The 22,253-nt window shown below is 30.9% G+C and overlaps 1 protein-coding gene across 1 annotated transcript in view; it reads left to right on the top strand.

The window, feature by feature from the left end:
* LOC103575115 (NADPH oxidase 5) overlaps positions 1-22,253 on the top strand; it is a 36,290-nt gene that overhangs the window by 11,514 nt on the left and 2,523 nt on the right. Inside the window, exons 2-17 of the mRNA XM_008554758.2 lie at positions 7,787-8,059; positions 10,773-10,867; positions 11,122-11,233; positions 11,335-11,432; positions 12,094-12,214; positions 12,422-12,572; positions 15,723-15,933; positions 16,583-16,809; positions 16,888-17,076; positions 17,227-17,420; positions 18,238-18,559; positions 19,293-19,434; positions 19,573-19,763; positions 20,020-20,164; positions 20,448-20,659; positions 21,905-22,086. Of these exons, the coding sequence (XP_008552980.1) occupies positions 7,895-8,059; positions 10,773-10,867; positions 11,122-11,233; positions 11,335-11,432; positions 12,094-12,214; positions 12,422-12,572; positions 15,723-15,933; positions 16,583-16,809; positions 16,888-17,076; positions 17,227-17,420; positions 18,238-18,559; positions 19,293-19,434; positions 19,573-19,763; positions 20,020-20,164; positions 20,448-20,659; positions 21,905-22,086 (2,757 nt within the window). The 5' untranslated portion in view covers positions 7,787-7,894. The remainder of the gene's footprint in view (positions 1-7,786; positions 8,060-10,772; positions 10,868-11,121; positions 11,234-11,334; positions 11,433-12,093; positions 12,215-12,421; positions 12,573-15,722; positions 15,934-16,582; positions 16,810-16,887; positions 17,077-17,226; positions 17,421-18,237; positions 18,560-19,292; positions 19,435-19,572; positions 19,764-20,019; positions 20,165-20,447; positions 20,660-21,904; positions 22,087-22,253) is intronic.

Genomic DNA, 22,253 nt, shown 5'->3' with positions numbered 1-22,253 from the left:
TTATTAGACCAAGACTTACTTGGCCTGGCTACTCGGCAGTTAAAGGGGTAATCTAGCTATAAGCTATAAGACAGGGATGGTCTAGCTTTGTTTCTGCTTCTGTTTCTACTTCTGCTTCTGTTTTCATTTCATTTCGTTAATGTTTCTGTTTCTGTTTCTGTTTCTCATTTGCTGTTATGTGTATTCTATTACGTGTGCGGTGAGTTTAGATTTAGGAATAAACGCCGGGAACTCACCGCAATAGACGAAGACAAATAGAACCAGAAGAGAATATAATGTAGAGCTGGAGAACAGAGAAAATGGAAATGCACAATCGATGAAATCTTGTGCAATCAATCAATCCCACTGGGATAAGGGGAATTAGTTTCGTATCGCTCATATGTACGAATGATTGGTTATTCCAACATTTTCTCTTGGACTATGGGCTGTACATGTGGGTATGAATGTGCGGATAGACGGTATCTGTATATGTGAATGTACAGATGGGTTCACTACCCACTTTACTAGCTCGTCGTCGTACCGCAGCTAAACGAAAATTTCTCTCGAGATTATACGAGCCGGAAAATTGGAGATTGCCAGACTCGATTGATGATTGTCTCAGGTCGCCACAGGGAAAAGTTTATTCAACTGGGAATTATTTCAACCCATTTTACGACTGTTGGTTTCGATCTACACATTGTTTTCTATTACACATATGAATTTTTATTGATAAAAAATTAAAGAAATAAAAGACACGGTTTACGCTCATTTTTGCTTTCATCTAAAATTTATAAATCGCTTTATACTTTTTATTATTATTTATTTATTTTTTTTTTTTAATTTAATGCTGCTGAAAACGTATGGACGATTACAAATAACATGCGAAAAAAATGGCTTAAAATTGTGAAAAGTATTGTACGTGGAAAAGAAAATAAATAATAATAATGTTGACAAATAGTAAAAAAAAAAAACACGGCGTTGAATTTCCCAGTTATGAATAAAAAATGTACAAGTTGGATAAAAAAAAAAAAAAAAAAAAAAATAGGTAAAAATAAAAATGTTTATTTTTTATTTTTCATACTTGACTGGTGCTTATTTACGGTGTTGCTGCTACTAAATATTATAATAATTGCATCGTCATAAATCAAGTATGCGATCCGCGATTCACCGATAAAACAATGCCCGGTGCATCAGATTGAATTGCACACGTATGGCAAAACACTGCCGGCGGGTGTTTTCTGATAACGTTTATATAAATCGATGAAGAAATACTAAATTTAATACACTCTCTAATCCGCTGTAAAATATTGAATAATATTGAAAAAAAAAAAAATTAAAAAAAAAGTCGAACGAAAAAATATAAAATATCCAAGTGCCCGGTATCGGATAAAAAAATGAAGTAAAGTTGGGGTGAAAATAAACGAGTAATAATAAATGAACAAACATTTTTTTATATTGCGAAAAAAGCCATGAGTAAATTTATATCCATTGTAAAATAGTAGTCGATGGTGAAAATTTTCTACATTCTGCGGTTCGATTTTCATCATTACTCTTTCCTCTGATGTTCGTATATATACACAACTCTTTCGACGATTGAACTCTGCTTACTGACCTTATACAATTCGGATAATTGATTTTGCTCTCTGTCGACTCGATTTAATTTAAACTATAGAAAGACACTTTTTATTGTTTTAACAATTTTTTTTTTATTTTTACTTTTATTCCTGTTTCTATTTGCAATAACTAAAAGTAATCTGTATAGACAATGAAAGATAGTTGGAAGTGTACCGAGAGGGTGGTAGATATATAGCTGAGTATAAGGATTAAAGGCTCGTAAAAGAGAAATATTACGATTATTATACGATAAAGCTTCACTTGCAGAGAGTGCACTTGAGGATGAGAGCGTTATGAGAGTACACTTAAATTTTCGAGAGGAATGTTCATTCAAAATCAGATCAAATACTCGGGTGTAATATTCATTAGCTTTCCTTTATGACCATTTGCTAACTTTGGGTACCGGATACATAGACGATTGCAAATACAATTACAGAATCTATTTGCACACTGGAAAAATTAGCGAAGTAAAGCTCAAGTAAATCTGTGGTGAATGAGTGGCGGACTGGTATTTTACTCACTTGGAATCGAACTGAATGCAGATTGAAATAAAACTCCTTATTTACAACGCATGCGAATCAATTTTTTTTTACCCCGGAAGTCTGAGTGATGGGTGGATTCAGATTCAAATAAAACCCAATAACTATGATTTACTTAAAATGAGTTGTCATAGAGTTTACTCACTAATTTTTTGAATAACTTGTTGGTCAAAGGACATTGACATGATCATTAACAGGCATGCAGTGAGAAAACATTGTGACTTTTGAACAGGTAGACTAGAATGAGTCGTAGAATTGAAGGTCTTCGATTTTATAGGAATCGTGAATGCTATGGACGTAAACAGGTTCAAAAATATATGAGAAGAATTATATGAAAGGCACACTGGGGTTAATTGAGCAAGGATCCACGGAAAGAAGAATTTGGTTTTCAAAACCAAAATAGGATAAGCTTAGGTTAACTAATAGGATTGTCTGGTAATTGAATAGTAGAATGGTTATCAGAACGCATGATATTCATAAAAATATCATCTTACTTCAAAGAAAACTTTGTCGCAAAAAGAATTGTAAAAATTAAGAAATGAGGACTACTGCACAGGGACATTGAATGCGACCCCTGTACTATAAGAGTGATAAGAGTCATTGATAGTCGCTATGAAGTCTTATAGCAAGGAGAGCCATTTTGCTCAAAAATAGGCAAATATGTACAAAAATGCCGATTCTGGCCCCATGATCTTAAAAAAAATATAAAATTATGAAGTTATAGGGTGACAACTGCTCAGACAATCTAATGCGTATCTGTGAACTAGGGTAGAAACTAGAGTTTTTCTATTTTAGGGGTGAAATGGATTATTTTTAAGAGTTAAGGCTCATTGATCTGGAATTGGCTTTTGACAAAGTCAATGCGGAATGAAATATAATTTAAATGGAGGAGGTGAATAGAAAGATATCTTAAATATATGAAATGAGGTGAATACAAAACGTAGAAATGAAGAGTTTTTGTAACGAAATGTTGAGTGACAAGAAGTGAGAGACTATGAATGCAGGCCCGGGTAAAAATTTCTGTTTGAGTTGAAGGCGAGGGCTGACATAGACCGTGCTTGCATTAATGTTTCATTCGATGTCAGTCAATAAATTTTTAATAACTCTCCGGAAAACGTTGAGTTCGAATGTTTAAAGCCGAAAAAAATAAATTCATTTCGGAATGGTGGCGTAGGAAGCTGCTGGCTGACGAGTAAATCAAACGTTACGGTCATAATATATGAACTTATTGCTCTATAAAAACTATCAGAGATTCGAATAATAACAATAAGTTGAAAAGGGTGCGATTTGTGACAAACAATTGATATGCTGATAAGGCGGAAGAAGATATGAATTGGGCTTCAGCGGAATTGAAGCAAAATAAGCTTGCCCGGACACAGACAAAAACACAAAGAACTCGTGAAAAATAATTTTTTTGCCACAAACGAGCCCCAAGTACCGATTGTTTATGCAATAAATGTGTATATTCTGTTGAAACTTCAGACGAAGGCTTCTAAATTAGTCCTAGCACATAGAAGTGAAGGGAAATCATTTTTTTTACCGACGCAAATATATTTCTCAGGACTTATTAAAGTTTTTTCTACTACAGAACATCATAATGAACAAAATGCGTTTATGTTGTGATGGGTAGTTCCGAACAGAAGCAAAGTTACAGGCTACTCTTAATAGAAAATCATCTCCTCCCATCTCTACCAATGCTCATATGGGTCTCAACTCAAAAAATAAATTATTCCTAGGACTTTTTATGGCTGTTCCTACTAGAGGGCATCATAATGAACAAAAAACGTTTATGTTGTGATGGGTTATTCCCAATAGGAGCAAAGTTACGGGCCACTTCATGTAATATTGCATAGAGAGTGTCATCTGCCTGCATCTGCCCGTATCTGCCCGACGTCAATTACTCAAAAAATAAATTATTCCTAGGACTTTTTATGGCTGTTCTTACTAGAGGGCATCATAATGAACAAAAAACAATTATGTTGTGATGGGTTATTCCCAACAGAAGCAAAGTTACAGGCTACTCTTAATATAAAATCATCTCCTCCCATCTCTACCAATGCTCATATGGGTCTCAACTCAAAAAATAAATTATTCCTAGGACTTTTTATGGCTGTTCCTACTAGAGGGCATCATAATGAACAAAAAACGTCCATGATGATATGGGTTATTCCTGACAAAACAAAAGTTAGGGCTACTCTTATGGAAATCTATAGGCAGTAGCATCTTTTGCCATCCCTACCCAATCTCAATTTTTTTCATAAAATTATATTATCCTTTTATAGTACTTTTAAGTTTTTCACAAACCATTATAATTTATCACCAAACTTCGTATGTCAAAAATATATTAACTCTTCTACATTTCCATAACGTCATCCTTTCAAATACCTCTCAGCTTTCGTAAAATTTTCTAAATGCGAGTTTTGGGTTTCGAATTAAGGTAATGACAGTAACCTCAGTTCAACCCCTTAAAACTTTCGACCTTTTCGAAATTCCAATTATAAATCAAAATATCTTCAGATTATTCGTAGTCTACACAAAATCTTTACCTTAATTACCAAATATATATTCATATATATTAATAAAAAATAACCGACGTCTAAAGTTTCAATTTATCTGCTTGAACTTAATTCATAACTTTTTTTCCTATCAACTAAAATTCTCTACAATACTCTCATTCATAATTCGGTATTAAATCCATCAGTACCACAGTACATGTGTTCAAATACAACATTTAATATTAAATTGAATTAAAAAACCTTTGAATAGTCGAAATAATATTCGAAAAGTTTCGCGCTGTTAATCTGAGCTTATTGGTTCTGCGGATTTGTTTGTAACGAATTGATGTATACTGTCTGTTTGCAAATGGTTTCGTAAATATGTATATATATAAATTAGTTTATTAAATCCATAAATAATTAAATGATATTTTATTTTTTTTTTAAATAAAAATATTATTATTTTTAAATGAATTTCAAATTAAATTAAGCTCCTAATTAAGGTGTTATTAAATATTTAATACTAAGTATCCACTTTATTTCCACTCTACTCTACTTTTTATTCCAACTAATTAAATCCGGATCGTAATTACATTATTTCCATTTTATTAAATTATTTTTTTTTTATTTCTCTATACAATTTATTCAATTTTTATATTTTTTTTTTTAGCTCCAACTTTACTTAGCTCCAATTTTTGAATAATTCTACAAGATTTACTGCCATACAAATTCAAAAAAATTAACTCAACTTTTTTTAATTTGCAAAGAAATTATTTTATTTTTGTAAAAAAAAAATATCCCGATAGATATTTAAAATTAAATAAGCTAATAAATTAATGAACAAGGATCTGAGTATTCAATGACATGTAAACTTTCGACATTAATTAAATATCACTGTTACTTAATAAGTAATGATGGACAAAAAAAGTTGAGGAACATAATTTATAAAAAAGAAAGTGGATTGAAGAAATAAAAAGCGGAAGAGTTTCAAGGAAGAAAATATATTTATTAGTGTGCGCGAATAATTAAAAAAATCTGCTCCTGATTAATTAATCTCTTTCACGTGATTAAAGAAAATGAGTAAAACAGATTTTACGAGTAATCTTGTAAAGTATTACGATTTACGAGTTCGCAATAAAGCAGTTTTCTGTGAAATTGCTATGGGACATCGTTATTACTTGAAAACGCCTCGGTGGTCGAATAAACTTTGTTTTTCTAGTACATATACATATCTATATCTATATCTATATTTATATATATATATATATATGTATGCAAGTACATAAAGAGAAAGAAGGAGGAGACGTAGAGAGGGAGAGAGAAAGTAAAAGCTGCAAGTTTCGTCTTCATTTTCGAAACTTGCTCGGCTCAACACTCTTACACTCTTTAACACACTTACCATCGCACAACCAAACGCGAGAAAACGAGCGGCCTCTTAAAAACACCGTCGCTCTTAATTAACCTGAAAAAATGGGAAATGCCTATCTGTGAAAAATATAATTTTATAAAATAAATAAAAAAAATCTAAATTAAAAACGTTTACGCCAGAGTTTTTAAATATTTTTCGAGATATCCTGCGGCATAGTCGCTTGGTCATCAACAGTATTTCCCCTTTTTTTTTTGTAATCGTTAAACTATGGGCTAAATTTCATTTATTTTCTAGTCAATAGAAAAATTCCTTTTTTTTTTACAACCCTGTCTCAAATACGTTATCATGATAAATTATATTTTTTTTTAACCAATAAATTGATGTATCGATTTATGCTAAACTCCAATTCATTTTTATAATTTTTTCTAACAATAAGTAATAATTTATTCAAACAAAGTTAAAGTTTTATTTAAAATTCATCTCGTTGTAATTTATTTAAATAGTTACAGATAATCTCCGATTTAAATAAATATATAAATGTATATACATATATACATTTCGTTCAATAAATAAATTTAACGATACGGTTTTCTCGATAGCAGCATCGCGACTGATCATTAAAAATCGCAAGTACGAGATGAGGCCACGCTGAGTTGTCAAAAAGTGAAAGGATACAGCATACTGTAATATATATATAATATAGATATATATGTATATAAATCGACAATCCGCAAATGTATGGTCTCTCCCTTCCAATATTATTCCACATCTCCACACGTCTTTTATAAACTTGTTCATCTCTCTTTTTTATTTTCCTTTCAGTTCGTCAACGATTTACCTCTCTTACGTACACGCGTAAACTCCAAGTCAGCCCTCAACCGTAACAACAAAACTATACAATCCTCAGCCAATCCCAAACCCTTATCCACCGTTTCCCGGCAAAGCCCCCATATAATTTTCATCATTCAAATATTTTTAGTGACGTGAGCATGAAAAGGTGTCTGGTTGTGACGCAATTCTTTAGCGAATTGCGTGATTCGATTTACTCTCGGCAATTCAACGGTTTACACGTTTAATACTAAACCAAATCAGAGGCCCCTGTCCCTTTCTCCGCAGCTGAAAAAATAAAAAATCTAGTTAAAATAAAATTAAAAGTAAACGAGACATCCGAGGGAAATAAATAACAAACAACAAAATAAAACGACAATAAATAGAGTGTGATAGGTGATCGGTGGAATTTCTTGCGCGTCAACTGAACTACATGATGGACGCGTCAATTCATTTATAACAAAAAAAAATATATAAATAAAACAGTGACACCAAAGTGTTTTTTTCATGAACCGAAAAAGGTTTTTTTACTTATTTTTTTTTTTTTTCGTTATTTAACTTAACTTTTTATTTTATTTGAAATGCTTCCGGTATACTCGGGTTTACTTGCGCACCCCCATTTACCCCGCGTTATTCGTCTAGCCCGATTCATTGAGTACACTGAGTGTGTTTGCCAGCGACTCGACTCACCAAGTTCATCACTCTAGCACTTGAACTTTCAATTTGTCTTAACTTGCCGCTATTTTTTACTTTTTACTTTTCAATCATTTTTTTTTTTTAATTTTTTTTTCTTCCCTTATTTGTACTTCCATCTCATTTCTAATCTGCCAGCAGCAATAAGCTCAGAAATAAAAGATAAATAAAAAATAATTAGACAGTGTTAATCACAAGTGGGGGTGAATAAATTAACTAATGTAAGATAGTATCACCGACTACTCAATTTAATCCTCGACGTGTTGCAGGGTGGGTTTCAGTGAACAAGAGAACAGATAGTAGTTTAAAGTATAGAGTGTAGAGCAGAGAGCAGAGAGTTGAACGTAAAGAGACGTTTACCTGAGGGAGACTTTACGATGGCAAGTTACGAGATCCGTGCAGAGTGCATGAGCTCAATGGAGGAGGAGTGTTTGATTGAGAGACGAAGAAGCGCCACCCTAAAGGAGTGCTTGGAGCTCTTGAAACTCGAGGGATCGCCTAAGTACGGACGGGAGTCTTTCAGGAAGCTCTTTCAAGATGAGGTAATTTATTATTTATTCATCCGAGATTATTATCACATCAGTACCTCCGTTAAGCAAATTAAAAAACTATCCGACTCGGGTTATCCATATATTTTTTTTATTATTCAACTCCTTTTAGTACCACTAAAAAAAAACTACCGGCTTCCAGATTACAGATCTCATAAAAACAAAAAAAAAAGTTTTTTAATACTACAACTTTTAATGCTTTAAAAACACAACTCAATTAGAGTAATAAAATTTTTTTTTGACAGAACCGAGAAATTAAGAGCGGCTATTAAATATTACATCCATTATTTTTCTATCCCTCTCTCTCGCGACGTAACTTGTACTCTCTTACATTACAAAGGCACGTCCAAGAGATAACGAAGCTAGTTTTGCTGGCAATAAGAGAGTTAGCTGTAAGGGGAAGGCAATTGGTGGCAACCCCCGGGCAATCGTCGAGGTCTCGTTAAATAATAATCGATAGATCGTGCGCGCAAACCCATTCTCTCTTTATTTAACTTACTTACTTGATAACTTATAGCCTCCTTTTTTGATCCTTCATCAGTATATACGCTCTATGCTATATATATATATATATATAGATATATATATATAGAGGAATTTAATATATAAAACGCAGCGGCGTGGATTACGTGATCGAGTAATGGGCTTACTTCGAGGTATGCCAGACTTCAGACAACAATCTATATGCACAAAGATATACGTGTGTACATATTATACCTACATATATATGTGTATGTATTATATATTAGTGTAGATACATCTACGTCTCTTGAGGCGAATCGAGGAGTCGATCTATTCAGGGCTCTGTTTGATCAAGGCGCTCGATCGCCTCGGGCTTGAGACCTTGACGCCTCGAGCGCCTCATCACGTTGCGAGAAATCTTATATTATTGCAGATATATATGTACACTTTGCCATAAACCCACACACACATAAATTACACATTTACTGATGGGTTAGTCTGTCAGTCGAGCCATTCAATCCGCGAAATTAGCTCAAGTTTAAATTTAAACAAAATAACTTTTAAATTTATATCAAGTGGAGATTGTTTATGACCTGGAGGTTTATTCACAAAGGATTTTTTTTTTTTTTGGTATTCATACGTTCGCACGTATTTAAGTGCCTCATTAACTCGGTTTTTATGTTATGAAGTTTTTAAAAATATCCCGCCGATGGGAGCGAAAGTTGTATTCAGGATAATCGGATGATAATTGGCGGCGGTATTCGAGCCGTCATCACGATTACGAGGTTTGCTCGAGTTTCGTTCAAGAATTGGATCAAATAACACACGCTAGCTATATGCTACGGTAACTAGTATAAGTAAACATCGTGGTTTATGTATGTATGTTGTATATATGTTTGCATGAGTTTAAAGCGTCCGGTGTATTGGTAAATCTACTTGCGGTTCGGGATTTGAGAAAGGGCGACAACCAAATGCAGAGATTGGCTTACCGATCTGACCATGGTATTGACCCATTTCTCGATTCATCGTGTAAATAAACGATACGCTAAAATTATTATTGTTATTATTTATAAATTTTTTATAAGCAAATTCAATGCTAAAATAGAATGAACACGAAATTAACAATGGTGAGATAGTCTGAGATTTTTTATTTAGTGAATAATAAGTCATCTGAGCCAAAAGTATAAACGTGATCATGCGCAATGCAAAAAAACAATAAAAATTATTATTGTATTAAAAAAAATAATTAATGTGGGGCAAAATGAGCCCCTTAAAAAATGATTCCCCCTTAATCGGGACAAGGGGAGGGGGAAGGTTTCTTAAAATTTTGAATGCCTCGAATGATTTTTGGGCAAAATGGGCCCTTTAAATTTTTGGTGTCCATTTTACCCCTCCCCTACTTCGGTACAAGAATATCTAAGAACTTGATAAGGTAAAAAGACAATGCAAATATAGAAGATAATGTCTGGTTAATTAAAAATAATTCTCATTAGCACATTAAATAATTAATTGAGATCCACATCGTACGTATGGAATAAAATATAAATATTTAAAAAATGTAAAATTATCTGTAAATGAAAATTTCAGTACTGACGTAATATAATATTGATTTTACCTCAAATTCTCTTTTCAAATTTGACGTAATGTTATAATATCAAATTTATGAAATCCGCTTTTAATAATTAACATGTATATTTTCACCCGACTGTAATTGACGTTATTTTATTCTCGATGTTAACAAATGTATTTCGTTAAACTGTTTATCCATGAGTATACAAGATACAGTTGTATTCATAAATGTCACGTTCTCGTTAATCAGTAGACACGCGAGGGGATCTTATAAAGTGCCGGAAATAAATGAAAAAAAATATTGTGTGAATGATTTAGTAACGTGAAACGTCTTGACTGGAATGTAGCCTAAGTTTTTCCAAGAATCTGTGTGTGTAAGTCGTAAATCGTGGTTGTATTTTATACTTTAAATAGTACCAGCAGTAGCAGCAGCAGTAGTAGTAGTAGTAGTAGCAAAAGTAGTAGTAGAAGTAGGAGTAGATTATATAGCAGTACAGTAGTACAACTCACTGTACAAGTACACGTAACATGGTACACGTAGTGTCAGTATAGTTATACATATATACAAGTATATGTATATATATATATAGAGAATCTAGACATCTAGAGCAACGATGATTCACAATTCAAAGCCAACTGTTACTAGTACATAGCATTACAGGGTATGAACTTTCAGGTACTCTCGGGAAAATTGTTTATACTCTTTGATCAAGACAGAGACGGGGTTCTCAAACAGGAAGACTGGATTGAGTTCCTCAAAGCCCGACTGACGTAAGTTAAAATTTTTTTATAATATTTTATTTTTTATTTATCATTGAAATCCGGCCGGATCCTATGTGTATTTATTTGGCCCTATATGCAGTTATTTTATAATATATCTCTTTTGCCTTGCTGTCCATTTTGCAAAGTGTGCAGATCTATCGTCGTCACGTACATTCGCGCGACTGTCACGTCAAAAATCCACCCCCGTCTCTTTATTCACCTTTTTTTATTATATTTTTTATTTTTTTCGGTTCACTCGCCAGAAGTGACAAACAAGCGGACTTCATTGATCAAATTGAAAGTGTCGCTTATGTATTGTGCGGCGATGGCCCTATTGATTTGATCGCCTTCAACAAAATATTTCACGCTAAAGGGGTAAATTATCCGGTTACTTTTTTATATTTTTTCAACAGTTATTTGCTCACAGAATGTCCAATTGCATTTTTTTGCTCAATGTTCTGCAATAAATTTTTCAGATCATCGATAAACTGTTTCGTTTAATTAAACAAGACAGCACTGGATACGTTTCCCCAGGACAGATTATGGATTTTCTTCGAGAAATTAGCAGCCCGAGGTAATTATTTTAATTAATTTATTTATTTTATTATCAATTATCCAACTGTAAATTAAATATTCCAATTATTTCAAATTATTTTCAAAACCGTTCATTGTAAAAAAATATACATAAAATAAAAAAAAAAACGAAATTTAATCAGGACAGCTTTTAGACAGTAACATAAATAATAAATTAAATCTACTTTTAAAAATTTACTTAACAAGAAAAAATCCTCTGATTTCTGCAGCATCAATTAAATGTTTAAATTAATTATCTTCAAATGCTGCTATTAATTATTCAAAGTTAAAGATTCTAAAAATAAAATTACAGTAAAATCAGGGCATGGCAATTTTAAAAATTTAATTTTCCCATTTATTCAGGTTTAAATCCATATTATATCACGACATATATTTTTCTCAATCAAATTTATTTTATGACATCAGTAATTTGATAAGAAATCTTATAAATAATTTTTGAAAAGGAAATGTAAATTTTTAATTGGCGGCGTCTCAGTCTGGAAAGTTTAATAAATTATAAAAACGTCAATCAAAAGAAAATAAGTTGATGGTTAGTGGTATAAAAGCTAGGAAATGTATCAGTGGGGATGAATTATAAAAAAATGATAAATTAAATCTTGATTGTTGTTAAATGTTAACCAAAAATGTTCATTTGTCAAAAGATCACCGGCGGGCTTCGATAAAAGCAATCTAGAATGGCTGGAGAAGATCTTCAAACAGACAGTTGGAAACGAACGAGAAATACGTCGTGAGGAATTCAAGAAAATCGTTATATCGAAGAACGTGAGGCAGTAAATTTTCTCTTATCTTAAAACTCGTACTTTTGCCCTCGTGTACCCCTTATTCCTTGCATAGATACATATATATACATTTGTGTATAATGTATACAGGTATACAAGTGTATATGTATTTACCGTAGCCTCTTCCCTTCATCATTCAGGAAAACAACAATCTTGAATAAAGCCAAGCACATTTTTATCCGCGTTACAGCCTTTCTTCACCGAGAGAGTATTCCAGATATTCGACAAGGACAACTCGGGTACAATATCTCTCCAGGAGTTTCTTGACGCTATGCATCAATTTGCTGGTAAAACTCCGGATGACAAGATTCGATTTCTCTTCAAGGTCTACGATATCGACGGTATATATTTACTCTATCCAATTCTATTTTTTTTTTATTTATCAAATAAATCTTTATAAATAAATAGACAAATAAAATTTTTTATCTAAGCGGAAGTGCTAGAGTACAATCGCTTATCAAATTTTAATTATCCGCGATACTCGATTTATTTTAATTAATGTTTTTAATTTAAACAGCAGCTCGGTCATTTTATATTTATTTATATTTAAAAAAAAATTTCTGGGCGGGAAAAATATTCAGCAGCTTCAATTGATGAGAAAATTTCCTTAGGACTCGAGTTTTTGTCCCAGAAAAATTTTAAATTTGTGATGGAAAAAAATTCTGGGGACAAGTAAAAATTTTTTTGCGCCAATAAATCATTTTTTTCAGTGTATATTAATATATATATATATATATATATATATATATATATATATATAGGACACGTGTCTGGGTAAAATTAATTTGTCGACAGAAAATTATAACAGAATTTCTGGTGAAACAAAAAAATATAAGCTGCCTATAAGTACTTATATTAAGAGTTATTTGTCAATATTAAATATGTTTTAATAATTGAATTTATCGTTTATATAAATTTATGTAAAAGTACTTGGATGTGTTTCTATTTATAGAGCAAGTTAAAATAGAGAAACCAGATATAAATAGTACTACGAGAAACGATTTATTAAACTAGTATCGTCAGCTTCGAATGGTGAAGATCAGTCACGAGAAAGAAATATATAAAATAGGGTAAAGGGAGGCTTCAACCCTTGAGACTTGAGTTCTAAAGTAATCATCGTGATGGTAACCCGTGACTTAGAGTCTTGTCTATTGTTTAATTCATCAAATTAATGAATTTGCTAAGCATGCAGGGTTGAAAGTTAACAGAAATTTTTAATCTTGGAAATTTATTTATAATTAATGTTCGGAAATTCAAAAAGATAAAAAAAAAAGTTGTAAATAAGAAATTTATTACCGCAAAAAAACAGAGTAATTTATTTTTTGTCAGGTCGAACCGAGTGAGCGAATAAAAATAAAAAATTTAAGAAAAAAACTTAAAAAACGTATTTTTATAGCCCATTAAAAATAGTACTCCACATTTACAAAAACAAAATACAAAATATGTCTACGTTATCCGTTTAAATTCTCTATCACATAAATTTTTAATTTTCAAAAACAGCCATCAAAGAAATTTATTGATGAAGAGAATTCGCCGACTTATTAAAGTTATATTTCTGATTCCACTTTGAACATTAGTTAGCTAATGGATTTCCGAGTAATCGACTCTCTCCTAAAATTATACAATCTACATTTGGATAATTCTGAACCAGTACATATTATCTAATTTTGTCTTTTATAAACTTGTGACAAACGAATATGAGCACTCAGATATTTTCGTCTTTCATATATTACCACTTAAATACTATAAATAAAAATTGGTAATTTACTTCGCTAGCGGGAGTGATATTTATGGAGACAGGTAAAAAAATTTCGGCCAAAAAATATAATAACATTTTTTATCAGCCGAAAAAAGGACGGGTAGCAAACTCAAGGCTGAAATTTTGCCGAAATTATGATAATTTTCTCTCCTATATTAAGTTGTTTGAAATTTTATCATTTTTTTTATGTACAAAAAAAATTGTACGGCTGAAAATCGGCCGACTGAATTTATTAGTCAATTTCCGGTCTGTTTCTTAAAAATAATAAAATTTCGGCCTTTTCCAATAAAATTTCATCAACTTTGACGTGATCTCAGCAAAATTTAGGCCTTTTTGAATAAAATTGTATGTTTTCAACGTGATTTCAGTTGACTTCGACATTTTCTCCACATATTTTCCCGGGAATATCGATTTTTAAAAGTTCATAATTTTCTATAATCTGATAAAGTATTTACCCAGTGTTTAAAAGCTCCTGTTAAATAACATGTACATGTACTATCAACTAATAGCTTTTACTTAAATACTTAGAAGTAGCTTACAATTTGTTTTATTTTAAATTCTGTTATAATAAAAACAAATGTTACGATTATCATTATGTTTTTTTTTTTTTTTTTTTCTGAAATGTTATACTTAATTCGATTTGTTCTCAAGTAATACTAAGAGAAACAACTTAAAGCAATAAGAGTATATGAGTTTTAATAAAGTAAATGTACTTTCAATCCATAAATACTTATTGCAAGTACTTTTAAGTTATTACAAGTATTTCTCTTGTAATTTTAATCTCGCCCGCTTTATTTAGTAAATTTACACTTAGATTGAATTAAATAAAATTTTTAAAAATAATTCCATTGCTTAATTTACACTGAGAAAAAAAAACTTTCAGAAATTTGGATTTTCTTTTTACAAAAAATTTTTATTGGAAATTTCAGTACAAAATTTAAGATTTCATTTGAAATCATTTTTTAATAAATAAATTATGATTTACTTCAGTAAAGAAAATTATTTTTGAACTTAAATTTGTAAATTACAGAGCCAGGATTTTTGTATTAATTCAAAAATAACAATTAATAATTAATGGTGTCAAATTTTTATTATTACGACGAAAATATTGGTCATATAAAAAAACTTTTCAAATAAAAGTTGTAGGAAATTTAATTTCCTAAAATAAATGTCTCTTATAATTTTCTCGTAGGGTTGATTAGAAAGCCGTAATTTTAAAATTAAGATTTTCATAATTAACAAAAATTTGAATTGCTCATTATGAATCTTAATTTTGGAATTACGGCGAAAATATTGGTCGTATAAGAAAATCATAAGAGACATTTTTTATAGAAAATTAAATTTCCTAGAACTTTTATTTGAAAAATTTTTTCATAAGACCGATATTTTCGCCGTAATATCCAATATTTGATCCATTCATTTTGAAATTAATAATGTAAACATTTTTGATTCACTGATCAAGAAAATATTATTTTTACAACAGTTAATTTCTTTTAGTGTAATTAAAAATTGTTTTATTAATTATTCCATTCAATAAATCAAAATCAATGCGGTAATTATAATTAAAAACTTTATGTACAAACAATGGAATAAACAATACAAGAGAAAAAAGCGGACTTTGGATCCTTTAATTAAATTTTTATAATTGAGTTCGCTTTTTTGTTTTATTTCACTTAGGTATTAATATAATAATAATTAAACAATATTATTACGTAATATTACTTTGATAAAGGGGACGGATTAATTCAGCACCGTGAATTAGAACACGTTATGCGAGCCTGTATGGAGGAGAATGGAATGAAATTTAGTGATGAGCAGATTGAAGATTTAACGCTTGCCCTGTTTGAAGATGCCGATCAAGGTAATAGAGGTGCAATCACGTTCGAAGCCTTGAAGAAGCAGCTCGAAAAACAAGAGGGTTTACTCGAAAATTTATCCATCAGGTAAATTAATAATCAGCTCCAAATAATAATAATAATACTCAATACGGAAAATGATTTGTCTTGATCATTAAATCGTCTCATCAACGTCTCACTATTTTAGTATAATTTTCACTCGACTTTATAATTAAATTTGTCAGTCGTCTCTTATCTGTTTCTATTTCTATTTCCATTACGCCATTAATTAAATATTTAAAAAAATAAAATTCAAAAAATGTCGTTTAATTGAAATCTTTTCCTAATGAAAATTAACATTTTATATTTATCAGACTCAACGACCTCACACAAATTTATATTATCAGTGATTCGATTAAACGGGTTTTTAAATAGAGTCATAAAATTTAATTATCATTCTGCATTTATTTATTTATTCCAACAGATAACTAATAGCGTTTATTATTTTTCAGTTTTTTTTTTTTTTTTTTTTTTTTTTTCATTAATAACAAAATTTAATTATTGCAACATAATTAAAAAAGACTGTATCAAATAGACTTAAATGAGGTCGGCTACATAAATAATTCACAAAATAAAATTTTTTCGCGCGTTATTTTACCCATGAAATAAAATATCTGTAAAAAATTTTAACGATCAGACTTAAAAGTAATTTAATTTAATTTATTATTAATTACAATAATTAATTAAAATTTTTCAGTATAGATCGTTGGATGGTACCGCCGAAGCCCAAGCAATCCAGGCCATCGGTCTTAAGTCTATTGCATTCATTAAGACCTTATCAGTTGACGAAGCCGTATTTAAAAAATAACTATGTCTTTATGGTATTTATTTTAGCATTTGTAATAATAAATATTTTACTTTTTGTCACGAGACTATATCAGTACAGAAATACAAACACTTACACGATGCTGGCACGAGCATGTGGTAATTTATTATTTTTAAATTTAAAATAATAAATAATAAATAACTAAATAAATGGATTAACGAAATGTTTATCAACAGGACAATGTTTAAATTTTGATTGTATGTTTATATTAATACTGATGTTACGACAGTGCATCACGTTTCTGCGTACACATGGATTTAATTCGATTTTGCCGCTGGATCATCACATTTACTTGCACAAAATGGTCGGAGTTACGATTGGAGTGATGTCAGTTGTGCATACAGTTGCCCATCTCCTGAATTTTGGTAAAATTTATTGATCAATATATCACAATATGTTAGCAATCTATTTTTATGTGTGTACATGTGTGTGCATATGTGTGTTTGTATACACATATGTAGGGATCAAAAGAGAATGATACGTAGCATTTACTTCTCTGGTAATTTTGATGTCAGGTTTGGTTGTGATCAACGATCAAGTACTGAACAGCTCGCACTACACGATGTTTGAGTGGCTTTTGACGAGTAGGCCAGGACTCTTTGGTCTAGTGAGTGGCGTAGCTAATCCTACTGGTGTTGCCTTGATTATAATTCTCTTTATTATGATCCTATGCTCGATGCCCTTTGTTCGACGTGGCGGAAGCTTTGAGGTATTTTACATAATGCTTAATCATGTATTAATTTATCAGTGTTAATAATTATTTTGTGTTAATAATTTCAAGGGCTTTAATTTTTTATGCCCTTTTGCCTTTAGGGATCTCGTTAAAGCCAAAAGGACGTGATTTTTTTTACAAATTGTTTGAAGGCTTATTCAAAATTATGTTATTTTCACATATTTTGCTGCATGGTAAATTTAGATCACTGTAAACTCACACCCGTTGTATAAATTTACATACCAGTGATAACTTACACCATCAGTGAAAGTGTACACTTGCCAAAGTGTGTTGTTATATTATATCTCATTCAGAAAGTCTTTGAAAAAAATTTCGAATAGTCTTTCAAAGAAATTTTTTTGAGTATTTTTTAATCAAAAAAAAATTTGTAGGATTTATTATATTTATACTTTACGGATTTTTTTTTTCACACAATTTAAAATTTTTATCATAAAAATAATTAAAAAAAAAAAGTTAATTTTCATCACTAGTCAAATGTTGCACCGTAAAAAATTCGGAGTGATTAAAAATTTTATTTAAATCCTACTTTACTCGAAGTTCCAGTCTTAGAAAAATTAACTCCACATACAAAGTTTGTTTTTCCAGAAGTAATTTCAGAGTGATCAAAATTTTATTTTAATTTGCATCCACTCCGAACTGGAGTTTGAATATCAAAATACTCCCCCTGTGAATTTAACTCCAGAGGTATCAAATAAATATAGTCTTCCGGTCCGCGAATTTTTTACAGTGCAATTTCCAGCTTACATACTAAAGTCTGAATTTAAAAAAAATCTAAAATTACATCACATAATAGATATTTTACTGGACGCATTTGCTGTACATTCCATTCTGGATACTAACGATATTCCACGGGCCAAACTTCTGGAAATGGTTTGTAGTACCAGGGGCAATTTACATGGTGGAACGAGTGCGTCGTTTGATGTGGTTACGATCTGAACGCGGTAAAACGTACATAAGTTCTGGTCTTCTGCTGCCGTCGCGTGTGACGCACCTGGTGATCAAACGACCTCTCCACCTAGATTTTCGTCCTGGAGACTATGTCTTTGTGAATATACCAGTGATCGCGGAATACGAGTGGCATCCCTTCACTATCAGCAGTGCACCAGAGCAAGAGGGTAAAGTTAAACTTTTGTATTACCTCTCTTTGCTTTATTTTTAATTTCATTCTCCTCTTACACTCGTCCATGTTTCACTTACTCGCTCGCTCACAAAGCTCTTGTGATGATGCCACTTTTAAAAGTTACCTTCTTATACACAACTACTTTCACTACTACTTTTACTACTCCTACTGCTCCATACAACTACCAACAAACTTGTTCAACTGTATACTATTAAACTAAGAGAGAAAAAAAATCACCGTACGATAGATGCCAAACTTTTACCCCAAGCGGATTGAAAACGTACATCCTCAAGCGCCCGGCAGGTGTTAAGATTTCTTTCTCTGATGTTAAAAAAAAAAAATAAAATAAAATAAAATGAAATAAATTAAAAAAAAATTAGATAGAAGAAAAAGATTGAAAAGTTTTTCTGCAACGAATTAAAAAAGTCCAAGAACTAACAATGCTTGTTAGAATACGAATTTTATGAGCGTAATAAAAAAATCGAATACTCAGCAGTCATAATATTAATACTTTAAAAGTTAAATTATAACTTATAACTATTTAAAATAAAATTACCTGGACAGAACAAAGCACAAAAAAAAAATAAATGAATATTAAAAAGTAATTATTACATTTCAGCAATTTGAAATTTAATACATATTTCAAATAAACGATACTCGGATATTAATGACGCTTTGTTTTAAATCGAATTTTGTGCATTTAACAATGAGCATTATTATCATATTAGAATACATGTGGCTGCACATAAGAGCTGTTGGCGAGTGGACCAATAGTTTGTACGCGTACTTTGAAAAGGAGCAGCAGAAACTCGAACGTGGAGATGCGATAGCCATCGAGGGATTTAGTTCACCTCCCGCGGCTAAAAATCCGTACGTTACTATCTGCTCAATATTATCATGATATTAATAATAATAATTATCACTACTATTATTATTATTATCGTTTTTAATTACCAAATGGGACAATAGACTTGATTTATAACTTTTTCATTATTTCAACATTATTAGAGTACCACAATCGACATCAGTAACAATAGAGGAAGAAGAGAATAAAGTTAAAGTTATAAACGAATCCCAGGGGGATCCTCGGGGCTTGGACAATCCTCTTTTTGTTGGTGACAGTGACACGTTGGTGTCTGGTTCAAATACTATTCCTATGACCAACGTCAACACCAACGTATCTACAGTAAATCCAGACGGTATATAACTCAAATTTATTTTTTTCAATTTTTTTAAAAATAAACTCGAAGTATTTATTTTACTTAACAATAAATATGTGATAAAATATATAAATATAAAATTCTGTAACGGCCCATCTTACCCCGAGAGAGGAAGTATTAAAATTGAAAAGTAGAACTAGGAAAAAGAAATGAAATTAATCGAGCTTTTTTTATCGCATTTCCGTTCTGCCTATTGATAAAATTGTATTTTATTTTACAATGTATGTGAATATAGATTTAAATGGACACAAGGATTCAATAGTACAGTCGCAAGACAGAAAGCTGAGACGGCTATTTCTTACAAACAAAATGCCACTCGAGAAGTCATTTTCTATGCCAGATATGCAGACCAAGCGGAAAAAAAGGGAGCGACTGATGGCGTAAGTTTAAAAATAAATATACAAAACGTTGATTAAATCAAGCAACCTGACCAAATCTCATTAAAACTTAAACTTCAATTAACTCTCCGTTTGTAGAGCTCGCAGTTTAATACACTTCCTCGTTACCTCTGTAAATAAACATATTAATCAATTTTAAGAGCTTTAATTGAAATAATATGTAAACTATTAATTCAAAACAACTATTTGATTAAGATGTCTGTTTATAATTGCATTTTTATGTGATACTTAACGTAACGATATATATTTTTTTTTATTTTCACAGACTACGCGGCTACATGAGGTCCGAGTCAGAAAGAAATTTCGATGAAATAAAAATACGTCGCGCCCGACTCAAGTCACTTGGGTTGGCTTACCTCAGCCCACAGAATAAATCGCTGGCACAAAGTTTCAGATATATGAGAACAAAGCCAACGATCATTGCATTTAAAACCCCTAGTATGGAAAATTGTCAACGTAATAATCAATCTGACTCAGGTAATATGTCAAGCTACGTATAAACAGTCATATATTTTTATATGTACAGGAAAAAAATAGTGGAAAAGGGAAGAGCAAAGCGGGAACTCCAAAAATTAAAAAAAAAATTTTTTTATACTTCCCGCCATGAAAATAAAAAAAAAGGGAAGTCTATAAAATTCTATAGAAACCTGATAGAAAATCTAGACAGGGCTAAGTGAAGAGAAAAAATTTTTTTCTTTTACTTCTATGAGCTAGAGTTTTTCCAGAAGACTTGTCATACTTGGCATACAACTACCTTATGGACGCCTTAATTTTTATCAGGATCTCCGTCTAAGAAATTCTATAGAAAATAAACTCTGGAGAAATTTTTTCTAGTAATCAGAAAATTTTTGTCTTCAATTCATAATGCAAAATATTTCGCATTGAAAAATATTTTGCTTTTTTTCCTGTGTATATATAAATACATATACATATAGATAATTACATATATGTACAAACATATGTGTTATGACGGAGCTTAATCATTGTTAGTGTATACTGTTTCCAAAATTAACCAGCCCATTAGCAGTTTCCGTGTTGATAATCCGGTTAGCCAAAATAATTATAGCGATTTATTTATACAAATTTTATATATATATATATATATATATATATAATACATAGTTAATTATTATATGAGCCTAAAATATAATGAGTATTTAATTATTACAGGTGTTTAAATAATTTTGTATTAATTAAGTTTAATTAATTATTAAATTATATTGACACGAATTCCAAATTTATTTATATTAATTTTGACAATTAATTTACTAGCACAGCTTTGAGTTCACGCGGCGAACTACTTCCGCGTGAAATAGTTTCATCCCTTGTCACATACAGTATTTTTTATAATCACCTGCATTGAAAGAGTTTGAATTTCTGAAGCCGATGGAAATTAGACAATTTTCAGATCAATAGCGCGCATGAATTAAAATGTCAACCTGGCTGGTTATTATTGTGATGACGTATTGTTCTGCGGTCCACAATAAACAAATTGAATAGTGACAGGTCTGAAGTAAAGTCAGAAACTAATTTAGCGGGTGGAAATTAAAAGCTTTTCTTGATTAAGGAAATAAATAGATGATTTTAAACCTGCTAAATGGTAATGGCCTGAAATTAACTTGTATCGAATGACTATAAGCTCGTGGTTTCAATGCAGGACATAAAAAAATAATAAATTATAAAATTTAAAGATAATAATGGATTTGTAATATATTTTTTAAGGCTCAGCAGATAAAGATAAACGGGAAACGAGCATTACAATGACATTAGCGAATAGTGTAGCGGCTGAAGAGGGTCGGATGCAGAATAAAATTGTGGAATTTGTGGAAAAAAATAATGGCATAGATACCAAGAATTTAAGTGAACATCATGCGATAAATTATCTTGTTGGTAAACCGCTAGAAGTGAGTTTAACTTTTATTTATTTACCTTTTTTTTCATTTATTTATACTTTTTAAAGTTTTTTAACTTTCCGCTGGGAAATTGAAAACTTATAACGGAAGAGAAAGTTATTGGATTGAATTCAATTGACAAAAGTCATATTTCACAAATATCAGCAGTTTAGACCCTG

This window comes from Microplitis demolitor, chromosome 7 (genome assembly GCF_026212275.2).
Source record: "Microplitis demolitor isolate Queensland-Clemson2020A chromosome 7, iyMicDemo2.1a, whole genome shotgun sequence".
Lineage (NCBI taxonomy): Eukaryota > Metazoa > Arthropoda > Insecta > Hymenoptera > Braconidae > Microplitis > Microplitis demolitor.
This window is presented reverse-complemented; position numbering and strand designations above follow the sequence as displayed.